This window comes from Vombatus ursinus, unplaced genomic scaffold (genome assembly GCF_900497805.2).
Source record: "Vombatus ursinus unplaced genomic scaffold, bare-nosed wombat genome assembly UNPS02009770.1, whole genome shotgun sequence".
Classification (NCBI taxonomy): Eukaryota; Metazoa; Chordata; class Mammalia; order Diprotodontia; family Vombatidae; genus Vombatus; species Vombatus ursinus.
In genome coordinates, this window is record NW_020949548.1 from 7294960 (window position 1) to 7320199 (window position 25240).

General features: G+C 39.7%; 1 protein-coding gene across 1 annotated transcript in view; it reads right to left on the minus strand.

The window, feature by feature from the left end:
* Positions 1-23313, minus strand: part of NELL1 (neural EGFL like 1) — an 845852-nt gene extending 822539 nt beyond the window's left edge. Inside the window, exons 1-2 of the mRNA XM_027852558.1 lie at positions 23250-23313; positions 22424-22552 (exon numbers count right to left, since the gene is read on the minus strand). Of these exons, the coding sequence (XP_027708359.1) occupies positions 22424-22552; positions 23250-23313 (193 nt within the window). The remainder of the gene's footprint in view (positions 1-22423; positions 22553-23249) is intronic.
* Positions 23314-25240: the final 1927 nt, after the last annotated feature.

The window sequence follows — 25240 nt, forward strand, 5'->3', positions numbered from 1 at the left end:
CTCCATGTAACCCCATCGACTTTATCCATGGGATTTTTCTGGCAAAGATACTGGAGTAATTTTGCCATTTCCTCTTCCAGTGTGTCCCCATTTTATAAATGAGAAACTGAGGTGAATAAGGTTTAAGTGACTTGTTCAGGGTTATAGAGCTAGCAAATGTGTGAGACTGTATCTAAACTCAGATTTTCCTGACCTCCAGCCCAGTGCTTTGTCCATTACCCCACCTCATACAGTAATATAGTATAAAAGTTTCTGTTGTTGTTTTTACTAAACCTCCAATTTTATTGGTGTAGGGAACTCCCAGTAAGAAAACTTCCTACACCAAAGCAGACTATTACTGCTTCTATGATTTCTAGCCTTCAAAAATTATCTGGAGCACTAACAGGTAAGCAACTTCTTCAGGGTCAAACAGAATATATGTGACAAAGGAGAGACTAGAACTCAAGTCTTTCTGACTCCAAAGCTCGCATTATCTACTTTGCTGTCCTACCCTCACAAGTAGAGAGATAGGGCTAGGGACTGCACCTGTGATTTAAGTGGTATAGAAGAGAGGTTCTTAACTTGGGATCCATGGACCAAGGGTGAATTAAATGGAATTTAATGGAAAAAAAATTAAATGGATCAAATGAATTAAGTGGGAAAAATTACATCTATATTTTCACTAACCTCTAGTTGAAATTTAGCATTTCCTTCAATTATGAAGGTTAAAAAAATAATTCAGAGAAGGGGTCCATAGACTTCACCAAAATGCAAGAGGTGTCTGTGATACAAAAGGGTTAAATACACTAGTAGGGGGGACCCTTGAATAGCCACATTCCTTCTACCTATGTAGCACCTTCACTCCAATTTATATTCTTAAAGAGCTGGGACAGTAAAAAGTTACATTATTTGCCTGAGATTACACAGATACGTGTCAAAGTTGAATCCTAGTTTTCCTGATACTGAGGCTGGCTCTCGATGCATTCCACCATACTGCCTTCATAGGAAGATTTCAACAAGTAAATAAGCATAAACTAATTGGGTAAGGAAAGACAACTTTAACTTAGAGAGATGAGGCTCCCATAAGAGTTGACACATGAGCTGAGCCTTAAAGGAAACAAGACATTCTAAAAAACAGAAAGGAAGAGAGCATGCATTCCAGGACCAGATGAGAAGCTGCCAGTGCAGATGCACAGAAGGAGATGGGAAGCCAAATTTGGAGAACACCAAGTAAGCATGCAAAGCCCTCTGGTGCCCTCTCAAGGTAGGGTGGTAAATACTCCATCACCACCCACAGGGACCTTTACGGCACATAGCACTTTAAGGCAGGTGCAGCCACTCAATCAATGCCATGGCTGCTGAGCATTATTTTTCAGTTGATTTAACTTTACCATTACTTATGCTTTCAGACATCATAATCTGCAGGCAAATTTGTTGTCAAGAAACCATGAATTTGGATACCTGATGGATCCTTAGCCCTGGCAGGCTTGTCTAGAAATTATAAACTTTGCAACCTCTAAATGTCAACTAGAGGTTTGTGGGGTTTATTGGTTTATAGAGGCAGTGAGACCGAGGAGAAAGAAACACCAACTTTGGAATCAGAGGACTTCGATTCAAATCCAGCCTCAGTCACTACCTATGTGACCTTGTGTGAATTCTTTACTCTCCCAATGCTCCAGGTTCCTAATCTGTAAAAGGTTAGAGTTGGATTAGATTTTCTCTGAAGTCCCTTCTGGCTCTGTATCAGTGATCCTAAATTTACCTGCCAGCAAGAGCCTTGCATGCCTACCCACAAACCCAGCTGTCTACCCTCCAAACTGGGCACAACGCCTACACTGAGTAGAGATTCTAGTTCCGGTTGAGCTTCCTGCACCTCTGCTCAACTGGACATCCCTACTAACAAGGCCTGATGGTCAATATTTCATCTTAGCCATGACATCCCCAAATTGGGGGATTATTAAAAATTATGCACATGGTCACCCAACAATTTTGTGTATGGTCAGTTACATGAAGTATGAGCTCTGACAAAGGCCAGAATGTTTGTGGCGATCCTCCCCCTTCCTCACTTCATGGTGATATCATCAATACCAACATGGACCTGTAATGGGGTTTTTATACCATCTTCGGGGTTATAGGATCATAAAATCACACATTTAGAGCTAAAGGAGACATTGGAGGTAAGCTAGGACAATTTCAGGTGACGACACTGAGCCCCAACAAGGTTACATGACTTGATGACTTGATTTAATGTCAAGAGAAAGATTGAAACCCAGGTTCTTTCCACTAGAACACACTGGCTTCCTAGATGGACATCCTGGTCAGCTGACTCACTTCCTCTCCTGTGCCAGACTTCCCACCACTCCCAAGGCTACACATTTTTCCTGAAGAAAAACTTCTGACTCCACAACCTTCCCTCCTATGTTACCTTCAATACAAGTGCCCAATGCATCCTATCTTTCCAAACTGCACTGATCAAAACCCTTTTCCACAGCATTTCCCCCTCAAACCAATGGTCAGCAAGTGAATCCTGGGACGGTATCTTTAGTGCTAATGATCCTATGATCCTATTCATGACCACAAAATGTTGTTATGATAACTTGGTCCATCTATCCTCCCAGAATGTACTATCCTATACAATCTGTAGCTTCCACCCTTAGTTTTTTGCTGACCCTTTTTGGTTCAGATCTGTGATTTCATCAATATAGGGAATCCCAATACCAAAAAAAAAATCCCTCCAATTTACCTGAAATTTATAGTCATAAAGACTTTTGAGGGGAACTGAGACCTACCTAGGGTCACATGGCCAAGGTATGTCAGAGGGAGTGTTTGAATCCATATCTCTCTGACTCCAACACTGGTCTTCTATAACCAGTACACCACAATGCCTCTCATTCCTGACCTTGCCCCATGCAATATGGTTCCGTAGTCAATGGCTGCCTGGGTTAAGGGTGGGGTAAGAGAAAGAGAGAGAGAGGCTGACACTGAATTACTGGAAACTCAATGAAGATCTAAAATGGTGAATGAATGGGAGGTAGCTGCCACTGCAAGGCACCCTCATTCCAGAAGTCATTAAATGCAGGAACACAAATCTAAGTATTTTCTTATAACCTCCAAACCAGTAGGTCTCCCCTGAAACTTCCCCATCACTCAGGTAGGGAGTCTAGTAACCTACCAGCTGGAGTGACTCCCCTCATTTAGTATCCACCAAGTATTTTACCAGTTGTTGTTACAGCAGGATCCCATCAACCCCAAACCCTACCCTCCAAACTCTCATCCCTCACTCCTAATGGGAAGTCTAGAATGAGCTAATTAATAACTGATATTTATTTAGCACTTCAAACTTTGCAATGTGCTCTATATATATTATCTCATTTCAACCTCAAAGCACCCCTATAAAATATGTAATACAGGTATCATTCACATTTTACAAATAGGGAAACTAAGGCTAAGAAAGGTTAAGTGACTTGTCCAGGGTGACACAGTTAATAAATGCCAGAGGTATGATTTTAGATTTCTAATCCTGAAAAAAGAATATCTAGGAGATAACACATGATATGAACTCTCTAGAACTGGTAAAAAGCCTTTTCCCAAAGTTCACTAAAGTCACAATCTCAAGGTCCAATGAAGCATTCCAGGGAAAGCAATGTAGTATCTGAGCCCACAGACTTACTGAAGCAGATTGTAAGCTCCTTGAAGGTAAGGACCATTTTTCTTCTTTGTCTTTGAATCTATGGTGCCTATTACCTTCTTCACAGAAGACATTCAGTAAATGCTTGTTGAAGTGAATAGATGTGGTTAAGTCAAGAGGATAAATGACAGAATTGGACATGTCCATTGCCAACAGGTCAGCCCAAGACAAAAACAGGAAATGTAGCCAGAATAAAAGTCCAAAGATTTAAGGAGACAGTTTGAATCAGATAAACAGCTTCCCAACACCCCCTAGATCTTGCCTCCTGAGTACTGACATCCATGGTCTGAATCTCAGCTCCTGCAATTTTGGGCTTCTGTCTCACGTGTTGGGTTCCAACATTTCAAAAAGAATGATCACCTAGTTTCTCCTTGAACAAGACTCCATCTCTAGGTTCTAGAGGAACCTTCTACAGGGAGCTTTCCCCAACCCCTTTTTTTTCCAGTGCCTTCCTTCTGTAATTGGTTCTTATTTATCCTATATTATGCTTGTTTTGTGTATATTTATTTTTATGTTGTTGTGTCCCCCCATTATATTCTAAGATCCATTTGAGAAGGGACTGTCTTTTGCCTCTTTTTGTATCCTCAGCTCTTAGCACAGTGCCTGGTACATAGTAGGCATTTTAATGTTGATTGATTGATTGATTGATACAGAGCTAGACTGGCTTTCTGGGTCATGTTTACTCATATTCCAATTGGGACCTGCTCCTCTTTCCCCAGAGGAAGATAACCTTGTCCAACCCTCTAAATTAGTAATCCATGATGCCTCCTTTGCATAGGAGATAGCAACCCATTTCTGCATTCCCTCACAGGCATTCCTCTTTATTATACAATACAAATATATGTCCCATTTTATCTTCTTTCTTCCTATTGGTAATATGTACCTTTTCATAACTACATTCTAGTAATAAGTCATATCTTTCCCACCAAGTCTCATTGTTATTTATGAGATCAAATTTTCTCTAAATTGCCTCATTCATCTTGTTTATTAATCAACCATTGTACTTATATGTGTAGACATCTGAGCCCATGACTTTCATTTCTGTCTCCATTTTTTAATTCTGTCTCCCAAAAAGATCTTCTCTGTTGATATTCTTCTTCCTCTGCCATACCTGATGTGTTCTGGGATATCTGGCATGTGTGTGTGTGTGTGTGTATTATGTGTATATATGGGTGTGTGGAGAGAACAAGAGAGATAGAGACAGAGAGGCAGTTTCTTCCCACCACCCCTTCTCTTTGTAGCTCATAGCCCTCTTAATCAACTGCTCAAGACTCTAATTCAGGCAAATACATATTCACCAGCTTTTTGTAAACTCCTCCAGCAACAAATGTTGGGAAGGGGCTTAGACTAAGTACTAATTCAAGAAGGAAGGGACAGGATGATAACAAAGAGAACCCAAAGAGAAGCAAAGAATAAAATGTACTGAGCCCAGCTTCCTGCCTTCCCATCAACCTTTGGCTATGTCAGCAGTCAGTCTGAGCTGCTGAGTATAGTGTTACCCTTCCCTGCCCCAAAGACCCAAATTAATGAACCACAGTCTCTGGCTGTCAGGCTGGAACAGCAGACAAGGGAGTATTTGCTGAGGAATCTACCTTTTTGATGAGCGGCCCTTTGACAAACATTTGGAATATTTCTATTTGTCTCTAAATCTCCATTTCTAAGGCTTCATTGTAACTGCTCCAGTAGAAACAACTCTCTACAGATGCCCCTCCAAGCTACCTTTGGCCTAGAGGTACTTTCCAGTCTTACCTGGTGCTCACCTACACAAACCTTCTGCCTTACAAACAGATACACTCAAGGTTTGACACAACAGGCTGGCACATTCCTGTTCACGTGTTTGCCCATGCCAATCCCTCCAATCCTGAAACTCTGCCTATCCAAATCACACCCATCCTTCAAAACCCAGCTCAAGGTCTACTTCTTCTGTGTGAAGCCTTCCCCAGTAACTCCAGGCCAGAATGCTCTCTCTTACCTCTGTATTCCTAGAATACTCCATGCCCGCCCTATCTCTTTGACAACTGACAATTTTTTTGACACCTATATGTAATCTTTCAAACTAGGCAGCTAGGTGGCACAGTTGGATAGATCACTGGACCTAGAGTCAGGAAGATCTGACTTTCAATTCAATCTCATACACTGACTAGCTGTGTGACCCTGGGCAAATCACCTAAACTCTGCCTGACTCAATTTCCTTATCTGTATAATGAGAATAGTAGTACTTGCCTCACAGGTTATTGTATCAAGTGAGATAATGCTTGCCAAATATGGACTAAATCCTAGCTACTATTTGACTGCAATCCCCTTGATAGTGTAGACCAGAGTCCTATTCATCCTCAAATTCATAGGCGCTAAGCTCAATCAACAATTAGTCAATCAACAAGCATTTATTAAGTGCCTACTAGACACCAAGGTTGTGTTAGGTGCCAAGGAGGATACTACTACTATTAATAATAATAATTATTATCATTATTATTATAACTGGGCAGCTAAGTAGCACAGTGGATAGAGTGCCAGGCCTGGAGTCAAGAAGACCTGAATTCAAATCCAGCCTTAGATACTTACTAGCTGTGTGACCCTGGGCAAGTCACTTAACTATGTTTACCTCGGTTTCCTCATCTATAAAATGAGGTGGAGAAGGAAATGACAAGCCATTCTGGTATCTCTGCCAAGATAACCCCAATGGGATCATGAAAAGTCAAACACAACTGAAAATGACTGAACAACACCAATCATTGCAGTTAGCACTCAGATATCACTTTAAGGTTTGCAAAATGCTTTACATTATATCTCATTTGATCTTTATGACATTCCTGGGACATAGGTGTTATTATTATCCCCATTTTACAAATGGGGAAACTTTAGCACAGAGGGGTCAAGTGGCTTGTTCAGTGTCATATAGGAGTTCTTCCTGACTCCAAGTCCAATGCTTTATGTTATGCAACACCAAGAGAAAAAAAGAAAGGAAGGAAGAAAGGAAGAAAGAAAGAAAGGAAGAAAGAAAGGAAGGAAGGAAGGAAGGAAGGAAGGAAGGAAGGAAGAAAGAAAGAAAGAAAGAAAGAAAGAAAGAAAGAAAGAAAGAAAGAAAGAAAGAAAGAAAGAAAGAAAGAAAGAAAGAAAGAAAGAAAGAAAGAAAGAAAGAAAGAAAGAAAGGAAGGAAGGAAGGAAGGAAGGAAGGAAGGAAGGAAGGAAGGAAGGAAGGAAGGAAGGAAGGAGGGAAGGAGGAAAAGAAGGAAATGAGGAAAAGAAGGAAGAAAGAGAGAAAGAGAAAGAAAGTGAGAGAGAAAGAAAGAGAGGAAGGAAGAAAGGAAGAGGGAAAGAGAAGAAGGGAAGAAGAAAAGATAGAGAAAACAGAAAAGAGAGGTGGGAGAGAAGAAATGTAATGGGTGACACAAGTACCTATATAAATTTATAAAAAAATAACTATAAAGAGACTAAATTCAGGGCTAAAATGGAGGGATAAGCTACAAGACAAATGCTCACAATGCAAGTATAAACCTCAAAACATCCTGAAGAACTCAGTAACAAAACTGGATTAGAATTGGCCCCTTCTTACAGAGCCAACTACTGTCCATGACAGCCCAGGAGTAACACTGACTTATTTAAACCTGAAAACTTTTTTGGCAGAGATGTCACCAGGCCAAACACTAGGTTTCCAAGTTGCCTGGAAGCTTTCAAAATACAGAGACATAGCAAAGATCAAAATTGCAATAGGACAGCACAAGCTACGTTATTGTCTTTATTACTTTGTCTGCTACTTGAATTGTCCTGAGGCTCTCAGGGAACCTAACAGAAAGATGTTGCATAGGAGCCCTTTTATTCATTTACAAGAAGCAGTTATCTACCTGTTCAACAGTCTATAGAACATTAAGTATGAAGGAATAATAGTAGGAGAGTAACTTGTCCTTGGACCACTTCTATCCAAACTCCATCAAAAAAGATGAGAGGAATAAGTTAACTATAATAATAATAACAATAATAATAATAATAATAACAATAATAAGGGACATTTATGTATGTGTATATAATAGGTAGCATTTATATAGCACCTACTTGTGCCAGGCACTGTGCTAAGTACTTGACAATTATTATCTATTTTATCCTCACAACAACCCTAGGAGGTAGGTGCTATGATTATCATTCCCATTTTACACATGAGGAAACTGAGGCAGATAGAGTTTAAGTAACTTGACCAGAGTCACACAACTAGTAAGTGCCAGAGGCTAAATTTGAACTCAGTTCTTCCTGACTACACACCCAGCTCTCTGTTCATTATGGTTTCACCTAGCTGCCTGTGTGGTACTTTAACTTTTTTCAAAACACTTTACATACAACTGATAGTGTTTGTCCAGGAGGATGTGAATGTGAGACAGACAATACTGTTGGACACTGAATTGGACCCAGACTTGAACAGGAGGAAAGCAACTTGGATTTCCTTCAGGAAATCACCAAACTTCTTTAATGGCCCCAAGCTTCTCATGGAATCAAAGGTCTGGTGTCTGGGTGTTGTTTTGTTTTGTTTAAATATTATTAGTCCCTTTTTGTTTAATTAAGGACCAAAGTCAACAAATAATTTAAATGACATAATATTTAAATTTGTTTTTAAGCATCTGAAATATTATCAGTATCTATGAATAACAACAATTTTTGACATTTTAACCATCTTATTTAAATAATTCCATTCAATAAGAAATAATCAGTTGCCTCCTTTGTGTGAGGCATTGTGCTAAATGCTAGGATGACAGAGACAAAAAAGAAATACCCCTCCCCCATCAAGCATCTTAAATGAAAGATATATTCATATCCAGTTCACCTAAAAGCTTGCCTCTAAAATTCTCAGCCCTATTCTTTGGGTTTTTTTTTCAACAATGAATTCTATTGAAAACGATGTAATTTTTGGTTTAATTCACATAGCAAAACTTTGCCTATCAGCTAAACTGTATCACACTATGATTTTTATTACAAAATAAAAATGGAATTATTGAAAAATAATTAACTGATAGGTTGGTAAATAAATACTGCTCAGCCCTTTTATAAGCTTCCACAGACTAATAAGTTAGCTCCCTGAGGTAATGGACTGTCTGTAAAGGCTATCGGCGGTTGAGTCAAGAAGGGATGAGATCTTGGAGCTGCACTATGTTTGGGATGCAAGAAAAGTGGAGGAGGAACCCAGCTGGGAGATAGCCCAGCCCTTAACCTCAGAGGCTAGGAAGCATAAAACAATTGGGCTTCCCCTGATGTGGTCTGTGTCAATGGGCAAACAATGGGCAAATGGGATTGTAGCAGCCCAATTAGAGGAAAGAACTGAGCAGTCATCCCCCTCCTTCCCTTCATGAAGCAGAATGGCTGAGATCCATCTTTTTTCTCCTGTCTCTCTTCCTTCTGACCATTTAGGTAGAACTGAACAGAAAGCAACTATGTCTTATGTGGCTTTCCACCACAACTTGAGGTATTTTATGAGTCTGGTTCTTTTTACAAACTAGTGCATTCCCATTGAGATAAGTGTTCATGGAAGGACAGACTTGCAGGGTTTTGTATTTCACAGATTACTTACATCACAAACAGATTAGAGGAACAAAGAAGAAATTACCCATCAGCTCTGTGGGTAGGGGAAGGGTTCGTGAATAAACAAGAGTTAGAGAGGATCACACAAGATAAAATGGGTAATTTTAATTATATAAAAAAGTTTTTCCACAGATAAATCTAATGTAGTAAAAATTAGAAGATATAAAAGTAACTGAAGGGGGAAAAAATCCTTGCAACAAGTTTCTTCAACCAAAGTTTCATACCTAAAACATATAAGGAACCAATTCAAATTTGTAAGGCTAACAGCCATTCCCCAATAACTCAATGGTCAAAGGATATGAAGTCAGTTTTTTGAGGAAGAAATCCAAGCTACTTACAAATATATGAGAAAAATTCTCTAAATCACTAATAATTAGAGAAACACAAATTAAATCAACTTTGAAGTTCCAAGTCACACCTATCAGACTGCCAAAGAAGACAAAAGAATTCAGTGACAAATTACAGAAACTGGCAAGGCTATAGAAAAACAGATACAGGTGCACTACTGGTGGAGCTGTGAATTATTGGTCAAGATATCTGGAATACAATTTGGAACTATACCCAGAAAGTTATCAAAGGGCAGATGCCCTCTGCCTCAGTATAGCCTTTACTAAACCTATACCCCCAAAGAAATCTGAGAAAGAGGAAAAGAATCTACATGAACTAAAATATTTCTAGCAGGTCTTTTCACGGTAGCCAAAAAAATAGAAACTAAGGTGATGTCCTCCAATTGGGGAACAGCTAAACAAGATGCAGTATATAAGAAAAAATCAGAATATTATTGTGCTGTAAGAAATGATAAAATAGAGTTTCCTGTGGACTATCAAGACTTCCCTATGGGATAGCAAGTCACAGTTTAGCTTTATGAATGATACTATAACTCGTGTTTAACAGAATTCTAAAATTTGAATTTGGGGCACACTTTAATTTCCCTTGAAAGAATGAGTCCTTGGAGGTTGATGCCACTGAAAATGTGAGCATAGGCCCCCAAAGCTAAATTCCAAGAGAGGCTAAATTCCTCTCATTTTACCCAAAAGGAAATTGAGGAAAGTACAGACTTTCATGGTACACAATGCCATTTGGTGTTACACCAACATTCTACCAGTGCTGTTAAATGGCATCAAGACCTAGAATTCAAGTGTCTGAAGAATGAAAAATGAATATCACGTGGAAAGCAATAGAGAAATGCATTGTGGTTGAGAGAAGGTTATCAATAAGGAGCTCTGTAGAGGAGAAAGAATGAAAGATGTCATCAAGGAATTAGATGTCAGGAAAAGAAGACAGGCTAGTCACATAACAACCTGAGAGAATGACAGATAGACAAAGAGCTCCACTGGTACCTTTGCCATGTCAGGAGAAAGTGAGTGAGTGGGGCCATAACAAATGGGTTAGGGTAAGTGTAGTGATGAAATGAAAGATCATGAATTTGGAAGTGCTTAGTAAACAACAAAGAAATAGATGAACATCAGAGATTTTATTATTAATATAGTGGACACAGCTAATAATGGAATGGTTCATGGGAGATTTCTGAAGGTGTTTTGACTTTAAGGAACAATTCCCAGTGCTTTCTCCCCCAGACCTGGTCCCTAAGGACATATATCTCAGATAGCTCCTCACAAATGGGAAGTGAACTGGGCCCAGATTTGAATAGGAGGAGGAGAAAGGACTAGATTACAATTAGGAAAATGCAGTGTTTTTAATGATCCTAAACTTCTCTCTATAAAAAAAAAGTTCATCTTTTTAATACTAATATTCTTCCAGGGATGCATGCCACCAGGAAGCATAGAATACCAATGTCATGGAACAATTAAAGTTTGAGGTGACCCAAAGGGCACTGTGGGTATAAATGGGGCTACAGAACCAAGGAAACTGTGCAGAAGCTGCAGTGTTAATATCACCAGACTTGCATGATCAAAAAAGAGGCAGGCCAGGTGGATAAGGAGAGGGAGGGAGTCCTGTGTTACTGTTGTTTAGTTGTTTTTTCAGCCACGTCCAGCTCTTCATGACTGCATTTGGGGTTTTCTTGGCAAAGATATTGACATAGTTTGTCATTCCCTTCTCCAGCTTATTTTACAGATGAGGAAACTGAAGCAAACCAGATTAAGTGACTTGCCCAGGATCACAGAGATAGTAAGTATCTGAGGTGGGATGTGAACTCTGATCTTCCTGATTCTATCCATTTCACCACCTAACTGCCCTCATCTACACAATAAACAGACCTAAAGGATCCCTCCCCCCCATACACACACACACTCTCAGTAGATGATCTGTGGAGGATGCTTGGGAGGGCATGGACAAGTACACCCCAGCATGAGAAGACACAGATGGGCTGCAATCTACACCGTTGGAAGGAGTTCTGGATGGGGAGGATAGTGGGTCTGAGTTCAAATCCCAGCTATGCTACTTGCTACTCTTGTGAGCAGAGTTACAACCTCTATAGGTTCAAGTTCCTCATTTGAGAAAAATGAGAGAGTTGGTACCAGACAGTCTCAAAGGTCCTTGTAGCTTTAAAGACAAGGTGCCCCAAAAGTGTCACTGTACCCTAAGACTTTTGTAAAATGGAGAGTAAAATACCCATTGAACAAATGGATTAGTGTAAGCTTGAGGATGACATGAAAGACAGTATTTGAAAATGCTCAATAAACCACTCAGAAATACATAAATTCCTGCTAATTTTACTAAATTAGTAGAGTAGCCCAAAAGTCTGGCCGCAGTTTTAAGCTTAAAGATGACAAAACGAGAGATATCAATGTCAGTCAACAAACATTTGCTAAGCTACTGAAGCTTAAAAACACCACCTGGTACATATGATCCTATAACGTTAAGATTCAACACATCTAAAACAAGAACACTGTGGCAGAGGTGGAGCATAGAGTGCCAGACTAGGAGTCAGAAGGATCTGGGTTCAAATTCCACTCTGAAACTTACTTTGTGACCATGGGCTAGTCCCTCAATCTCTTTGAACTCTTGTTTTCTTATTTATAAAATGAGAATAATGAGACCTTTGGGACCTACCAAACAGGGTTATTATGAGGCTCAAGTAAGTGTGCTAAGGATTTTGCTAACTTTGAAGTACTAAATATTGTTATTGTCATTCAGTCATTTTTTCAATTGTGTCCAACTCTTTGTGACCTCATTTAGGGTTTTTGTTTTAGTTGTTGTTGTTGTTGGGTTTTTTTGTTGGTTTGTTTTTGACAAAGATACTGGAGTGGTTTGTCATTTCCTTCTCTGAATCATTTTACAGATGAGAAACTAAAGCAAACAAGGGTTAAGTGACTTGCCCAGGGTCACATAGCTAGTAAGTATCTGAGACCAGATTTTCATTCTTCCTGATTCTAAGCCCCACACTCTATCCACTGCACCACCTAGCTGCCCAAAGCACCAAAACAAAGTCAGTTATTATTATTACCATAATCACTCCCCTTCATCAATTTCTCCTGATTTTATCTATTTATACCAAAGAAATTACCATTCATTCAGTCATCCAGCATAGAAGCTTTGTTGATATCTGTTCCTTACTTCCCACACCCAATCACTTACTGAATCCTATTAACTATCCCCCTAAAACATCTCTTGAAGCTGTCCTGAAAGAAGAGATTATAGACAGGCCAACCTAGTGGCAAAAACCCTGAATTTGGAGTTATGGGATTTCGAGGTTATCTTGTCCAATGCTCTCATATTATGGATGCAAAAACTGAGAACTACAGAGGTCAAACGATTTACAGAATATTATACAGGATTAAGTGGTTAAGAGAGCACCAGAACTTGGGTCAGTCAGTCAATTAGCATTCATTAAGTGCTTACTATATGCCTAGAATTGTGCCAAAGCTGGGAACAGGAAGACAAGTGGAAATATAGTCCCTGCCCTCAAGGAGTTTTTATTATAATGGAGGAAAGAAAACACATAGAAGTAAGGTGAAAAGAGGGTTGTGGGAGGGGAGGGGCAGGAGAGGTAGAGAGAGAGGGAGGAAGGGAACAGGGGGAAGAGAAGCATGGTAGTGTAAGTCTTGAGTGCAGCCTGGAGAGAAATAAGACATGACAAGCCTCAGAACGCTCTGGAGGTCTGGACAAGCCATCCAATCAAAGGGAGAGGCTGCATAAGAGAAGGGAACTTCCAAAGTGTGAATTCCAGGGCTAGAGGGTGACTTTAGGATGGGAGAGGAAGTCCTGTAGAGATCCCCAAACTCTAACTCTAACTCCACTACTCATTCCATTACACCTGCCTCCTTCATTTTCTTTCTCTTCTCATTGTCATCACCCCTATAGAGGCCAACATGCCACCCTCCTGAATTACTTCTAAGTGATTTTCTCCCTCAAATCCATCCTTCACACTGCTGCTGGATTATCTTCCTTATGCATAGATCTATTTCATGGTTTACAGATGCAGGGCAATAGGAATTTACTTGGTGGATAAGTAGGCTGCAGTACATTACCAATAATGGCTTGCACCTAAGGGTGGAAAAGACTTCATATCAAGGACACATATGGCCTGAAAAGGAAGTAAGCCTGTAAAGCAACACAAGTGACTGATGGCTAATCCAGGTGTTGCACTGATGTTGGTCTATTATTAAAAGATCAGAAAGCTCCCTATGAAGGCTATATGGCAAGACATGGACAATTGCATAGGATAAGAAAGCAGGGATGGCAGGTTGACAAAGAGGAAAAAAGGGGAAATATTCAATATCAATACCTACCATGTGTCAGATAATTGGCAAAGATGATCAACACAGAAATATACAGTGTTAAATCAACAAGCATTTATTAAGTACCTACTGTGTGTCAGGTAATTGGCAAAGATGACAAAAATAAAAATATTCTCTATCAGTCGACACATATGTATTAAGTTCCAATTATGTGCATTGGGGATGTAAAGAAAGGCAAAAATAAATTTCTGCTCTCAAGATACTCATAGTTTAATATGATAGGAACAACATACATTCAAACAACTGTGTGCAAGCAAGAACTATAGAGGATAAATTAGAAATAATCAACAGAGGAAGGCACTAGCATTGAGAAGAATCAGAAAAGGCTTCCCTGCAGAAAGTGAAATATTAGTTGGGATTGGAAGAAAGCTAGGGAAGCCAGGAGTCAGAGATGAGGGAGATTGTAGTCAGAAAGGAGACATTCGGACGTTGGAAGAGGAGCAATTTAAATGATGCGAAGGTTAAGATTTAACCACCCCAATGGGTGGTTGAAGTGGAAATAGAGGCAGGGAGGTGGGGGTCATAAGAATGAGGGATTTAAGCAAATGAGGATTATCAATGAGATTATTGAAATATCTGAGGTGACAAGGGAAGGAATGGTAAACTCAGGTTCCAAAATCATGGAAGGCAGAAAAGTGGTCATAACTCATGAATTCAGGGTCCCACTTAGATCTGGAAAAAGTCATCAAAGTCACTCTCATTTCTGGATGAGGAAACTGATGTTTGTGGAGATACAGTAATTTACTTAATGCTACTCAATAGCAGAGCCAGAATCTGAGCTCAGTCTCCCTTCCTACAAATCCACTGCACCATGTTTCCTCTTAAGCACGTTAGTGGCAAGAATAAGGAAAAGGGACAGTAGAGTCATAGGGAGTGGAAGAGTTAAGGAGAAGTAGTTCCATGGTTGTGGTAGTGGAGTAATGGTCTATAAATGACAATAGAGAGTAAAGAATATGGTGATTTTGAGAACCTTTGAAATGGAGAAAATGGGGAAAGGAATGACCAGCATTAGACAGAACAGTATAAACTATAAGGTACTCAGAAGATGTCCAACTTTCAATTAACCAGAGGTGCTGGCATGATTACAATAGGAAGAAGACCAGGGTAAAGGGGAGTTTGTTAATAAAGGGGCAGACAGATAATACCCCTTACAGTAGATAAGGGAAGTAATATTAAGACATTGTTTGTATGTAGGATGGTATATTTGAAAAATAGGAATTAAGAGAATGAGTCAATAGGGTGTTGTTGGGATCCTATCTACTTTCACAGCTGAGATCCTCTTATAAGAACTTTACCTCATAATTTCCTGGATAGTCTGTCTATAGCAGGGTTAGCAGAGATTGCAATGGAATGACACTAGGTGGTAGCTTCTATAGGCTAATTCACCACAGGTGAAGGGGATGTTGGAAGGAAACCTAATCTTCAAGACATAAGTCAAATTTCCACCCCTTCCATGAAGCCTGTCCTAACCATCAAAATCTGAGATTTATATCCTTCTTCTTAGCATCTATGGTGTGTCCTATCTATGGAATTCATTTGGAAATTGATGGATAATTCTTTGTGACATCTCTTCTCTCTCCTCTATTATGATCTTATATGATCCTTTTTTAAATTAGGATTTGCTGGGGTTTTCTTTTCAAAATCTCACATATTTAAGTGTCAGAGATAGCATAATACAAGGCACTGACTGTGGAGTTAGAGGATTGGAGTTCAAATCTTAACTCTGATGGCTACTACCTGGATGACCCTGGGCAACTTACCTGGGCTTCCTTTGGACTAGATGGCCTGCCTCTTAGGTCCCTTCTTGCTCTCACTGTATAATCCTGTGACCTTGTGTGGTTGCTTCAACTAGGGCATAAAACTTAAGGACAGGTACTTATAACCTTGAAGCACCTGGCCTATTGCAAGTACTCAATAAATGTCTGGCAATAGAAGTAGCATAGGCAGGGCAAGGAGGGCCATATTTGAAATGCAAGGACCTGTGTTTGAAACCAGAATCTACCCCTTGTTACTTATCTGGAGCAAATCACCTTTAAGAGATTAAGTTGCTGCATCTATCAAATGGGAATCGCCAGAATGGATGACTGTGACAATCTCTTTCAGTTCTAAATCTATGGTCCTGTGGTCCTATGATCTGTGCTGAGTGGAATTGTGGCATGAATAATCCAAGAATCATTTGCATTTGACTTTCCAATTGGACTTTTGTTTTCCAGTAGATTTGGCTTCCCTCTTCACACTTGCTAATGTTATTAGTTGGCTCAAAGTAGTTTGCATTCCCTGAGAACATACCAGCAAGCAGAGCCAAGCATAATGCAGTCTACTGGGCAGCAGCAGGGAGCCATCTAAGGAGGAAATTTTGCTGCAGAGTCCAAAGCAGTTCACACAAATACACACAAAGTTTAACCGTGAAATATTTCATTGCTTGAAAAGATAGGAACCTGAACTGTATCACACATTATCAGCCCTGTGGTCTACCCAAGCCAGGAGTCCCTCTCTGATGGCAGCACCAAGCTACTGGAAGATGAAGATTATCCTCCGATGAAATCAGTCGAAGAGGTTTATCTATTGTGTTTCTGCCTACCATCTGGAGGGAGGAAGAGGGTGGAGTCTGGCAATGTGAACAGCATTTGCAGATGGGTTCATTCCATCACACTTCTGACCAAGCAAGCATTCTCTAGCAGAAGACTTTCACTGATTAACAAGACTTTTCCCCTAACAATCCTCCCAAACAGAAGTCCTTTTAAACACAGTGTGAACTTAATTTGTATAGAGGACTCCCAGGTTAGCAACTTTTCTGCAATTTATAGCTTTAGAAATTTGCCTAGAGTACTGAGAGCTTAAATGATTTGCCTCAAATCAAACAGCCAGTATGGATCAGAGGCAAGACGTGAATCCAAATCTTCCTACGAGTGAGGCCAACTCTATTGAAGCCAAGTCACACTATGCCACCTTTTTAATAGGGTTCTTAAAAAAAAAGTAATAAATCAATCATTATGGGTCTTTGTCACAAATCTGTTGCTCAAAAAATTAGATTTAAGAGCTGACAAAATCCTTGGAGATTATTAAGCTATCATAGGATTCTCTTTGGCTTAGAGGCCATCTAGTTCAAATCCCTCATTTTTACAGATGAGGAAACTGAGGTCCAGGGACATTAATGACTTATCCAAGGTTACACAAGCACTAAGTGGCAGACCTCAGATTTGAACCTTGATTCTCCTAATACAAAGTCAGTATATTTTGACTACAAAATAAGGCATCTAGGTGGCACAACAGACAGAGCTAGGCCTAGAGTCAAAAAACCTGAGTTCAAATCCAGTCTCAGACATTTCCTATCTGTGTGACCTAGGGCAAGTCAGTTCATCTCTGTTTGCCTCAATTTCCTCAACTGTAACATAGATAATAACGGCACCTCCCTTCCAGGGTTGTTATGAGGATAAAATGAGGTAATATTTGTAAATTACTTACCACAGTGCATGGCACATAGTAGGTGCTATACAGATTCTAGCTATTTTTATTAGAAGTAGTGTCAGAGATGGGACTTTTGCCCAGATCCTCTGACTTCAAGTCCAGTGGTCTATCTGCTGAGTCTCGGACCCATCTTTCCTTTATGAAGCCTTCCCTGATCACCCCAACCAAAACACTCTTTTCCTCTGAAATGTCAAGAACACTTAGTATCTGTATCATTCATCTGTCACTTGGCATTACTGATTGACAAGGGATAAGAAGGCATGGGTCTGTGCCAAGGTATGGCATATGATCTCAAAGCTCAATTGAAGTATCAGAGAATAAGGGCTTACTGACCTGTATCATTATCCATTTTTGTGCACGTGTCAACCATATATCAAACATTTATTAAGTATCTACTATGTAATCTAGTTTGTAACTAGATTATAAACTTCTTGAGGGCAGAGGCTACATCAGGTTAGTGTCTGTAAACCCTACAGCACTATAGAAGGGTTCTGGAGCTTACTGATGAATAAGAAATTCAGAAAGGACTTGTGCTTTTCTGAGCTCATTAAGGCTCTAGCTTGAAAAGGTACTAGTTGTTGCTCGATGCTAAACAACCTACGTGCAAATGTTAGGATACACTATAAGGTATTGAAAGGCACTAACAGTAACAATTGCTCCCCATGTGTAAAAGAAATTTCTGTGGTGGGATAAACACAGATGGGAGTCCATATAATAGGAAAGGAAGAGCTGGAGAGAGTAGGAACCCAGGCACATGCCTCTCTTCTCATTGCCTCTTTTGTCCTTGGTTACTGGGCTTGTTAAGGAATAATAAGTCTAGGGGTAATTTATGTCCTCAAATAGATTATAAATCACCCTCCTTGGTCTTTCTTTTTTTTCCCCCATTTTATAACCTTGGACTACTTCTGAAAGCCAATGCCAGCCCTGTGGGGTTGATAAGTCAATCAGGGCAAGCCTATTATTAGACTGCAGAGACCCAACCCAGGCCAGATTCCATACGTCTTCAACTATAAGTACCCCATTTCTAGTGCTCCCTGAACAATCACATAAACAAGGCTAACAAGCTAATAATTTTAGGAATCTGGGCGAATGAATCAACACAGAAAGTGAGAAGTGAATGGAAGACTCAACAGAGAGAACTACTGATCAGAACAAGCAATGGAGATATGGTAGGCAGCGACTTTCTGACATCAGACAGCTGTAGGGGCTCCCTGCTTAGACATTGAAGGGGGTTGGGACAATTTCTCAGTATGTCCGCCCTTTTCTTGGAGCCATGAGGAAAGGAAGTGACTCTAAAGTAGTCATTTTACCCAAACTAGATTCAATCCACAGAATAAGGACCATACCTCCTCACCTCAATCAGCAGTTCTAGTTTTTATGGATGTAAGTGCTGGTGAGGAAACAAAGGTAGGGCAATTGATGTTACTGCTGTCCCGCAAGTCAGTCTCAGTCTCTGTCTCTGTGCTGTGTCTCTGTCTGTCTCTGTCTCTCTCTCTCCTCTCAAATTATGGACTTCTTCCTCACCTAATGCCCCCTTCTTCAAGAATTCTCCATGAACCAATCTCAAACACTTACATACACAGGCTCCCAGAATTTCTCTCCAAAACAACCACTGCTGTATATTCTGGGATACCCGCCAAAGCAGGGATATATAACAATTTTGTTATATGACCAGATACAATTAAGGCAGTTCTTGTGATTTACTATTGTTTGAACTTTTTGTAATGCCTTTATTTCATCCTAGAGTCCATGAAGCCATATATTACTGACATAATCTAACATCACAAATGCAACCTTGAATATTTGCCTTTCTGTTAAATCAGAAATCCTTAACCTCTTTTATATCACGGACTCCTTTCTTTGATAGTCTGGTGATTCTTAAGGACTCTTCTCAGAATAATATTTTTGAATGCATAAAATAAAAAAAAACACAGGATTACTAAGGAAACCACTTTTTCCACTGCACTAGGCTGCCCAGTTCCCAAAAAATGATATTAAAATAGCATGAGCTCAAGGGCCTTCACCATCCCAGTCACCCTCTTCTGGGTACTCTCCAACTTACCAATGTACTTCCTGAAATGTGGTACCCAACACAATAGATGTGGTCTCAACAGAGCAGAATACAGACAAACAATGATGCTTGAGGATGATTGGACAAAGGTAATTCCAGGGTTGAATTTATCATGGGATTTTGAATGACTTTAACATAATAATGGGTGATACCTTACTGGAATGGACCTTTACAATTAAGCCTCCATGTTAAAGGCAATGCAATTTTAAAGACACCCAAGGATTAATTTGCAAAATATCAGAGAGATGAGGAGTAGGGGAAGGTAATGGGAAGGAGAAGGGGAAAGGGGAGGGGGATTACTAGCTACTGACGTATAGGACATCCTCATTTCTATTTTAAAAGAACATGTTTTCTGAAAATCTCTCTGGAATGTGTTTTTGTAGGTATTGAGGGTATCGGTGATTTTTAAAAAATGAGAAAGGAAGAAGCAGGTGTCATGAGTAATTTTTTACAGCAGAATGCATAGGATCAAAATTCTAGAGTTGGAAGGAAACTTAGGGGTCATGTAGTCCAACCTCTTCACATTATAGATGAGCAAACTGAAACCCAGACACATGGAATGACTTGTCCAAGGTCACCCAAGTAATAATGGACAGAGTGGGGATGGGAACTCAGAGCCCGTGACTCCAAGTACAATATTCCAACCTCCTTTCTTTCCACTTCACCAGTCACACAACTAAGAAGTGTAACTAAGAAAATACAAAATCCCACTGTCTATTGATTGTTGATTACATGTATAGCCTGTATCAGATCACATGCCATCTTGGGGAGGGGAGACGAAAGGGAGGCAGATAAAATTTAGAACTCAAAATCTTATAGAAGTGAATGTTGAAAATTGAAATCAAATAAATAAAAGTTTGTTTAAATAATAAAAAATATTTAAAAAAAAAGATTGTTGGTTACATAAAAGTATTTGATTTGGCAAAGCAACACACTTTTCTTTTTATTATTTTGTACAACCTTAGTGTGAACATTGTTGTTCTGACCATCCTCTCTGCACTCTGCATCACCTCATATGTTTTTTCCATATTTCTTTGTATTCTTCATTATTTGTCATTTCTTATGACACAATAATATTTCGTGGCATGACTCTGATACTCTCTATTTAGCCATTGACCAGTCAGACATATGAACTTCCCAGGTTTTTCTAGAACTAATAAAGTTGTTGACAGTTTTGCTTACATGGGTCTTTTTTTCATTTTAACAGGACAGCCAGGTGTGGTGGTACATACCTGTAATCCTTTATTACAGGTAAGGCTTGAAGTTAATTGCTTGAGCTCAGGATTTCTGAGTTGCAGTAGGGTAAAAACCAATTGGGTGTCTGCACTAAAACCAGCACCAATAGAATGAACCACTAGGAGCTGAGAGTCACCAGCCTGCTAACTAACCTAGGCCAGAAAAATGGGACAGATCAAAACTTCTGTGCTAATCAATATTGGGATCAGGACCATAGCTGGACCCTGCACTTCTAGCTTAGACAAAATGGGAAGATCCAGTCTCAGATTTAATAAGATATAATCCTATTTGTAGGATCAATGGATCAAAGGGAATATACAGTCATTTTTTAAATTCTTAATGTACACTCAATTCAACAATACATGAAACATTTATTAAGAACCTACTATGTGCAAAGCACTCTGTGAGGTGCTAGGAATACAAAGCAAAGACAGAAAAAGGAAAGAGAAGCTTCAATGATGGGAGAATAAAATGTAATGCAAAGTATATATGAAGCAGTTTTCAGAAGTAAAGACCACCAACAGCTCAAGTAATCAGGAAAGGTCTTGCTGAGCTGCACTTTGAAGGAATCTAAGAATTCTAAGAGGCTACATGTATAATGGATATTTATATGCATAACATATTTCATGTATTATACATGTACTGTATACAACCATATTGTTTTCTAAAGAGATTACAATGGCTACACTAGCTGTATAGCAAGCCCATTTTTCCACAGCCCTGCCAACATTGAATTTTATAGTTTTTAACATCATTGCCAATTTAATAGCTATAAAATGATATGTCAGAGTTCTTTTAACTTGCACTCCTTTCCTTGTTAGAAGATTTAGACAGTCTTTCCAGGTGGTTATTAATTTCTGTTTCTTCTTTTACAGGCTGCCTGTGCATTTCTTTGACCATTTATCGACTGAAGAATTCACCTGTGTCATAAATTTCTTGATTCCTTACACACTTGGGGGATGTCAGATTTTTATCAGACACATTTAAGCTACTTAAGTAACAAAAGCCAAAATAACATAGAGTATAGAATCTCAGAACTGGAAATAACATCAATGATCTAGTTCAACCTTGACGTAAAGTGTAAATCACCTCTTTAAAGCATCCTCCAGTCTCTACTTGAATAATACCGCAACAGAGAAGTCACTACCTACCAAGGCAACCCATTCCATTTTTGAAAAGTTCTAATCAATCAATCATTTACTAAGTGCCTAATCATTTGGAAGCTCTTGCCTATATCAGACTGAAATCTGCCTTCCAGCCAAAGTCATTCATTCACCCTAGTCATGACTTCTAAAATCAAGCAGAATAAAGGTCATAGAATCATAGAAATGAGTTGGAAGGAACCTTAAGAGCCCATCTAGTCCAGTCCTCTTCATTTCACAGATAGGGAAAATTAGGCTTGGCCTATGATCACTCAGGTAAATAGTAGACCTAGGAACTCCACTGACAATGCTCTTTCCACTATCTCACACATAATTATCTTAATTGTTTGCTGAGGTAGACTGAAAAGGGTGATCACAGAAATTGAAAAGGTTGATGAACTGGAAGGTAAGTGTGTTTGAAGACACATTAATATAAATACTTAAGTTACCTAGTAGAAGGGCAGGGGTAGGGTTGGAGAAGAAAACTGTCGTTTCTGGAAATTTTATTGTCCCCAGAGAATCAATTTCTTCTAATTAAAAAACTACCCTCACGCAAATGAAGAGCTGTGTTTACCTTGAAACAGAAACGCTTTGCTGGTATTGTGTAGTCCTGACACCTGAGTAACTCCAACAGTTGTATTCACAAGATCAAGCTCCGTGATAATGTCAAGTTGAAGGGCAGGGTCCATTCCAAAGCCTACCACTGCAAAGAAACAATGAGACATTTCAGCTTAAAATACAAAATCATATTGGCAATACAGAAAACTACAGTCAAGTGTGAAGAGAATATAGATGCCTTCTGAGACAAGGACTTAACTACAATCACACTCCCAAAAAGAAAGAGAAAATTTTTGTCTCCTTATTGCTACTACCTCCTTTACTCTAGCTTTTTACATCAGCAACCCCCTTCTCCACCCCACCCATGCTAGAGATTCTGAGAAAGACAAGAGAGCTCTTATGCTACCCTCACCAACAGGGATGTCCCCAGAGTGCTCCCAATTAATCAAAACCTAACTGCCTGTAACAAAGGGGATAAAGGAAGCTTTTGCCTGGAGAAAGAAGCAGAAATGGAACAGAATAATAATAATGACTGACATTTCTATAGTGCTTTAAAGTTTGCAAAGTGATTTGCATGCATTATCTCACTTAAGCCTTACCACAACCCTGAGAAGAAGGTGCTGGAAATATTATTATCCCCATTTTCTAGATAAGGAAGTGGAGGGACTTGCCCCAAATCCCACAGCAGTCAGTGTCAAAGGCAGGGTTTCAACTGTCTTCCGGACTTTGTGTTTAGCACTGTACCCCCAAGCTGTTTCTCAGGGAAGAAAAACAATTTGTATCTTCCTCATAAGCTTTCAGCTAGGATGACTTCCAGAGAGAAGCCCGAGTACACACCCCACCCACTTGGACTGAGCACACGGGCCTGGGTACCTCACACTCATCTCCAAGGCATAAGCCTTCCATTTCCTCGCTGAGGACAGGAAGCAACAAAGAACACCCTGCTTGGAATCAGAGGTGGGGTGGGAGGGTGCAAGGTGGAATAACTTGTTCCTGATTGCAAAGTGATTCCCAATTATCAAAGGAAAAAGCAAAAGAAAATCCTAATAATGTCCCCGGCACATTCTATCCAGTTGACTATGCTAAATCATTCATTAAGTCTGGGTCTACACTTAGCATCTCAATAGTGCAATTTTAGTTGCGCGGTTGGAGATGCGTTAATCAGCTACAGCTGTCAACTTTTGCCTAATGGTAGTATGGATGGAAGCTTTGTAAATCTCACTTTGAATTTGTCCAGTAGAGACAGGAGATGAAGGTCACTTAAACGAGGTGAACTATGATTATCATATTTACTTACGCATTTCCTTCTCTATCCTATGCATTTGGAAAAAAAAAAAAGCATGCAAGCAGAAACACTTGCTACCAAATAATCCCATTCTCTCCCCCTGCCCTAAATAATAGCTGCCAGTCAAGTTTTCTCTAAATAAACCCTTTTTTTGCAATGTTCAAATAAAGGGTTAAATTAAAGGCACAGCTGGTCATTGACTGGTCTGGGAATAGGGGAAAGGATTTGAGTAATTACTCCTCTGCCCCTACCAAGCTGTTTCTAACTCACTTCCCTCCCAATCTCTGCTTGTCTCCTTCTTCTACTGGCCTGGGGGAGGGGGGGTACAGGGATTTCAGTCCCCAAATAGAGGGGCTGCAGCAGCTTTCAGGTTGATCTTTTCCAAAGCCCCCATGAGTTAATCCCCACCCCTAGAAAGGAAAGAAAATCCTAAACCATTAAATTATTTGCAAATTATTGCCTTCAGTCTTTTGTCACAAATGCACATAGGCTTCCTTTATTTTAATTTTCCCTCTAAGAAAGGGAGAAATGTTGAAAATCTAGATGCCAATTACATTTGTTATTGATTGTTTTATAACCCTGGGTCAGTCACTTTTTTCATGGGAGAGAATATCAGAAATTTATCCCATATAGGAAATTTAGTAGATGTAGCTCTTTTTCCCAGGGTACTTCAGTTGAATAACAGAGGTTACCAAGTAGTTATGGACTCTCTGAGCACAGGGGTGACTGACCTTCAGCTGAGTGAGGAGGGTGCAACTAGCATGCTTTCATCCCAAATATTGCTGTTGCATCTGAATTCTTTCTCCATGCTATGTCCCTGACCTTGTTCTGTATCAAGCCCTCTTACTTTGAACTCATTGCTCTCGGATTCAGGTCACCTTCTGCACAATGCCTAACATATAGAATGTCCAGCACATAGTAGGCACTGACTGTCCTGCTTGAGCTCCTGGGTTTGATCTCAGATCTACTACCCATTTTCTGGATTATTGACACTACTTGTATCCCAAGAATGGGACACTGAACTGGAACCATATCTCTTTTCCTCCTACTTCTAGGCTCTATATCTACCTGTTAATTATCACTAATGTCCTGCAGGCTTATACAGAGCATCAGTGTGCCCACAAATGGGGGAGGGAGGCAGATGTATGCAGGGCACATGTCTAAGTTTAATCTGTTCTATTAATACTTTCTCTATTACTTGAGTCTAGAAAAGAAAAAAGCAAATTAAAAAAAAAACAATAAATCAAGCCCCAATTTGTAACCATTGCCAATTTAAGATGTATAAATGTTCACATTGAAAATTTAACAATCAGTTCTCTCCAACTGCTCTGAGCTGGCTCCAACACACCTCTGAGAGTACCCCCCCTCCCACCCAACCCCCAACCTTTCCATACAGTCAGATCCCTAATTCCTTCTTCAACCTTGTCTTAGGTGAAAATATGGCTAGAGTGAGGTGGGGAGATTCTGTGAGGAAACTGAGGGAGAAAAAATGATCTCAGGATTTCTCCGAAAACTTTTAAAGTAGTGAACTTTCTGCAATATTTTAAT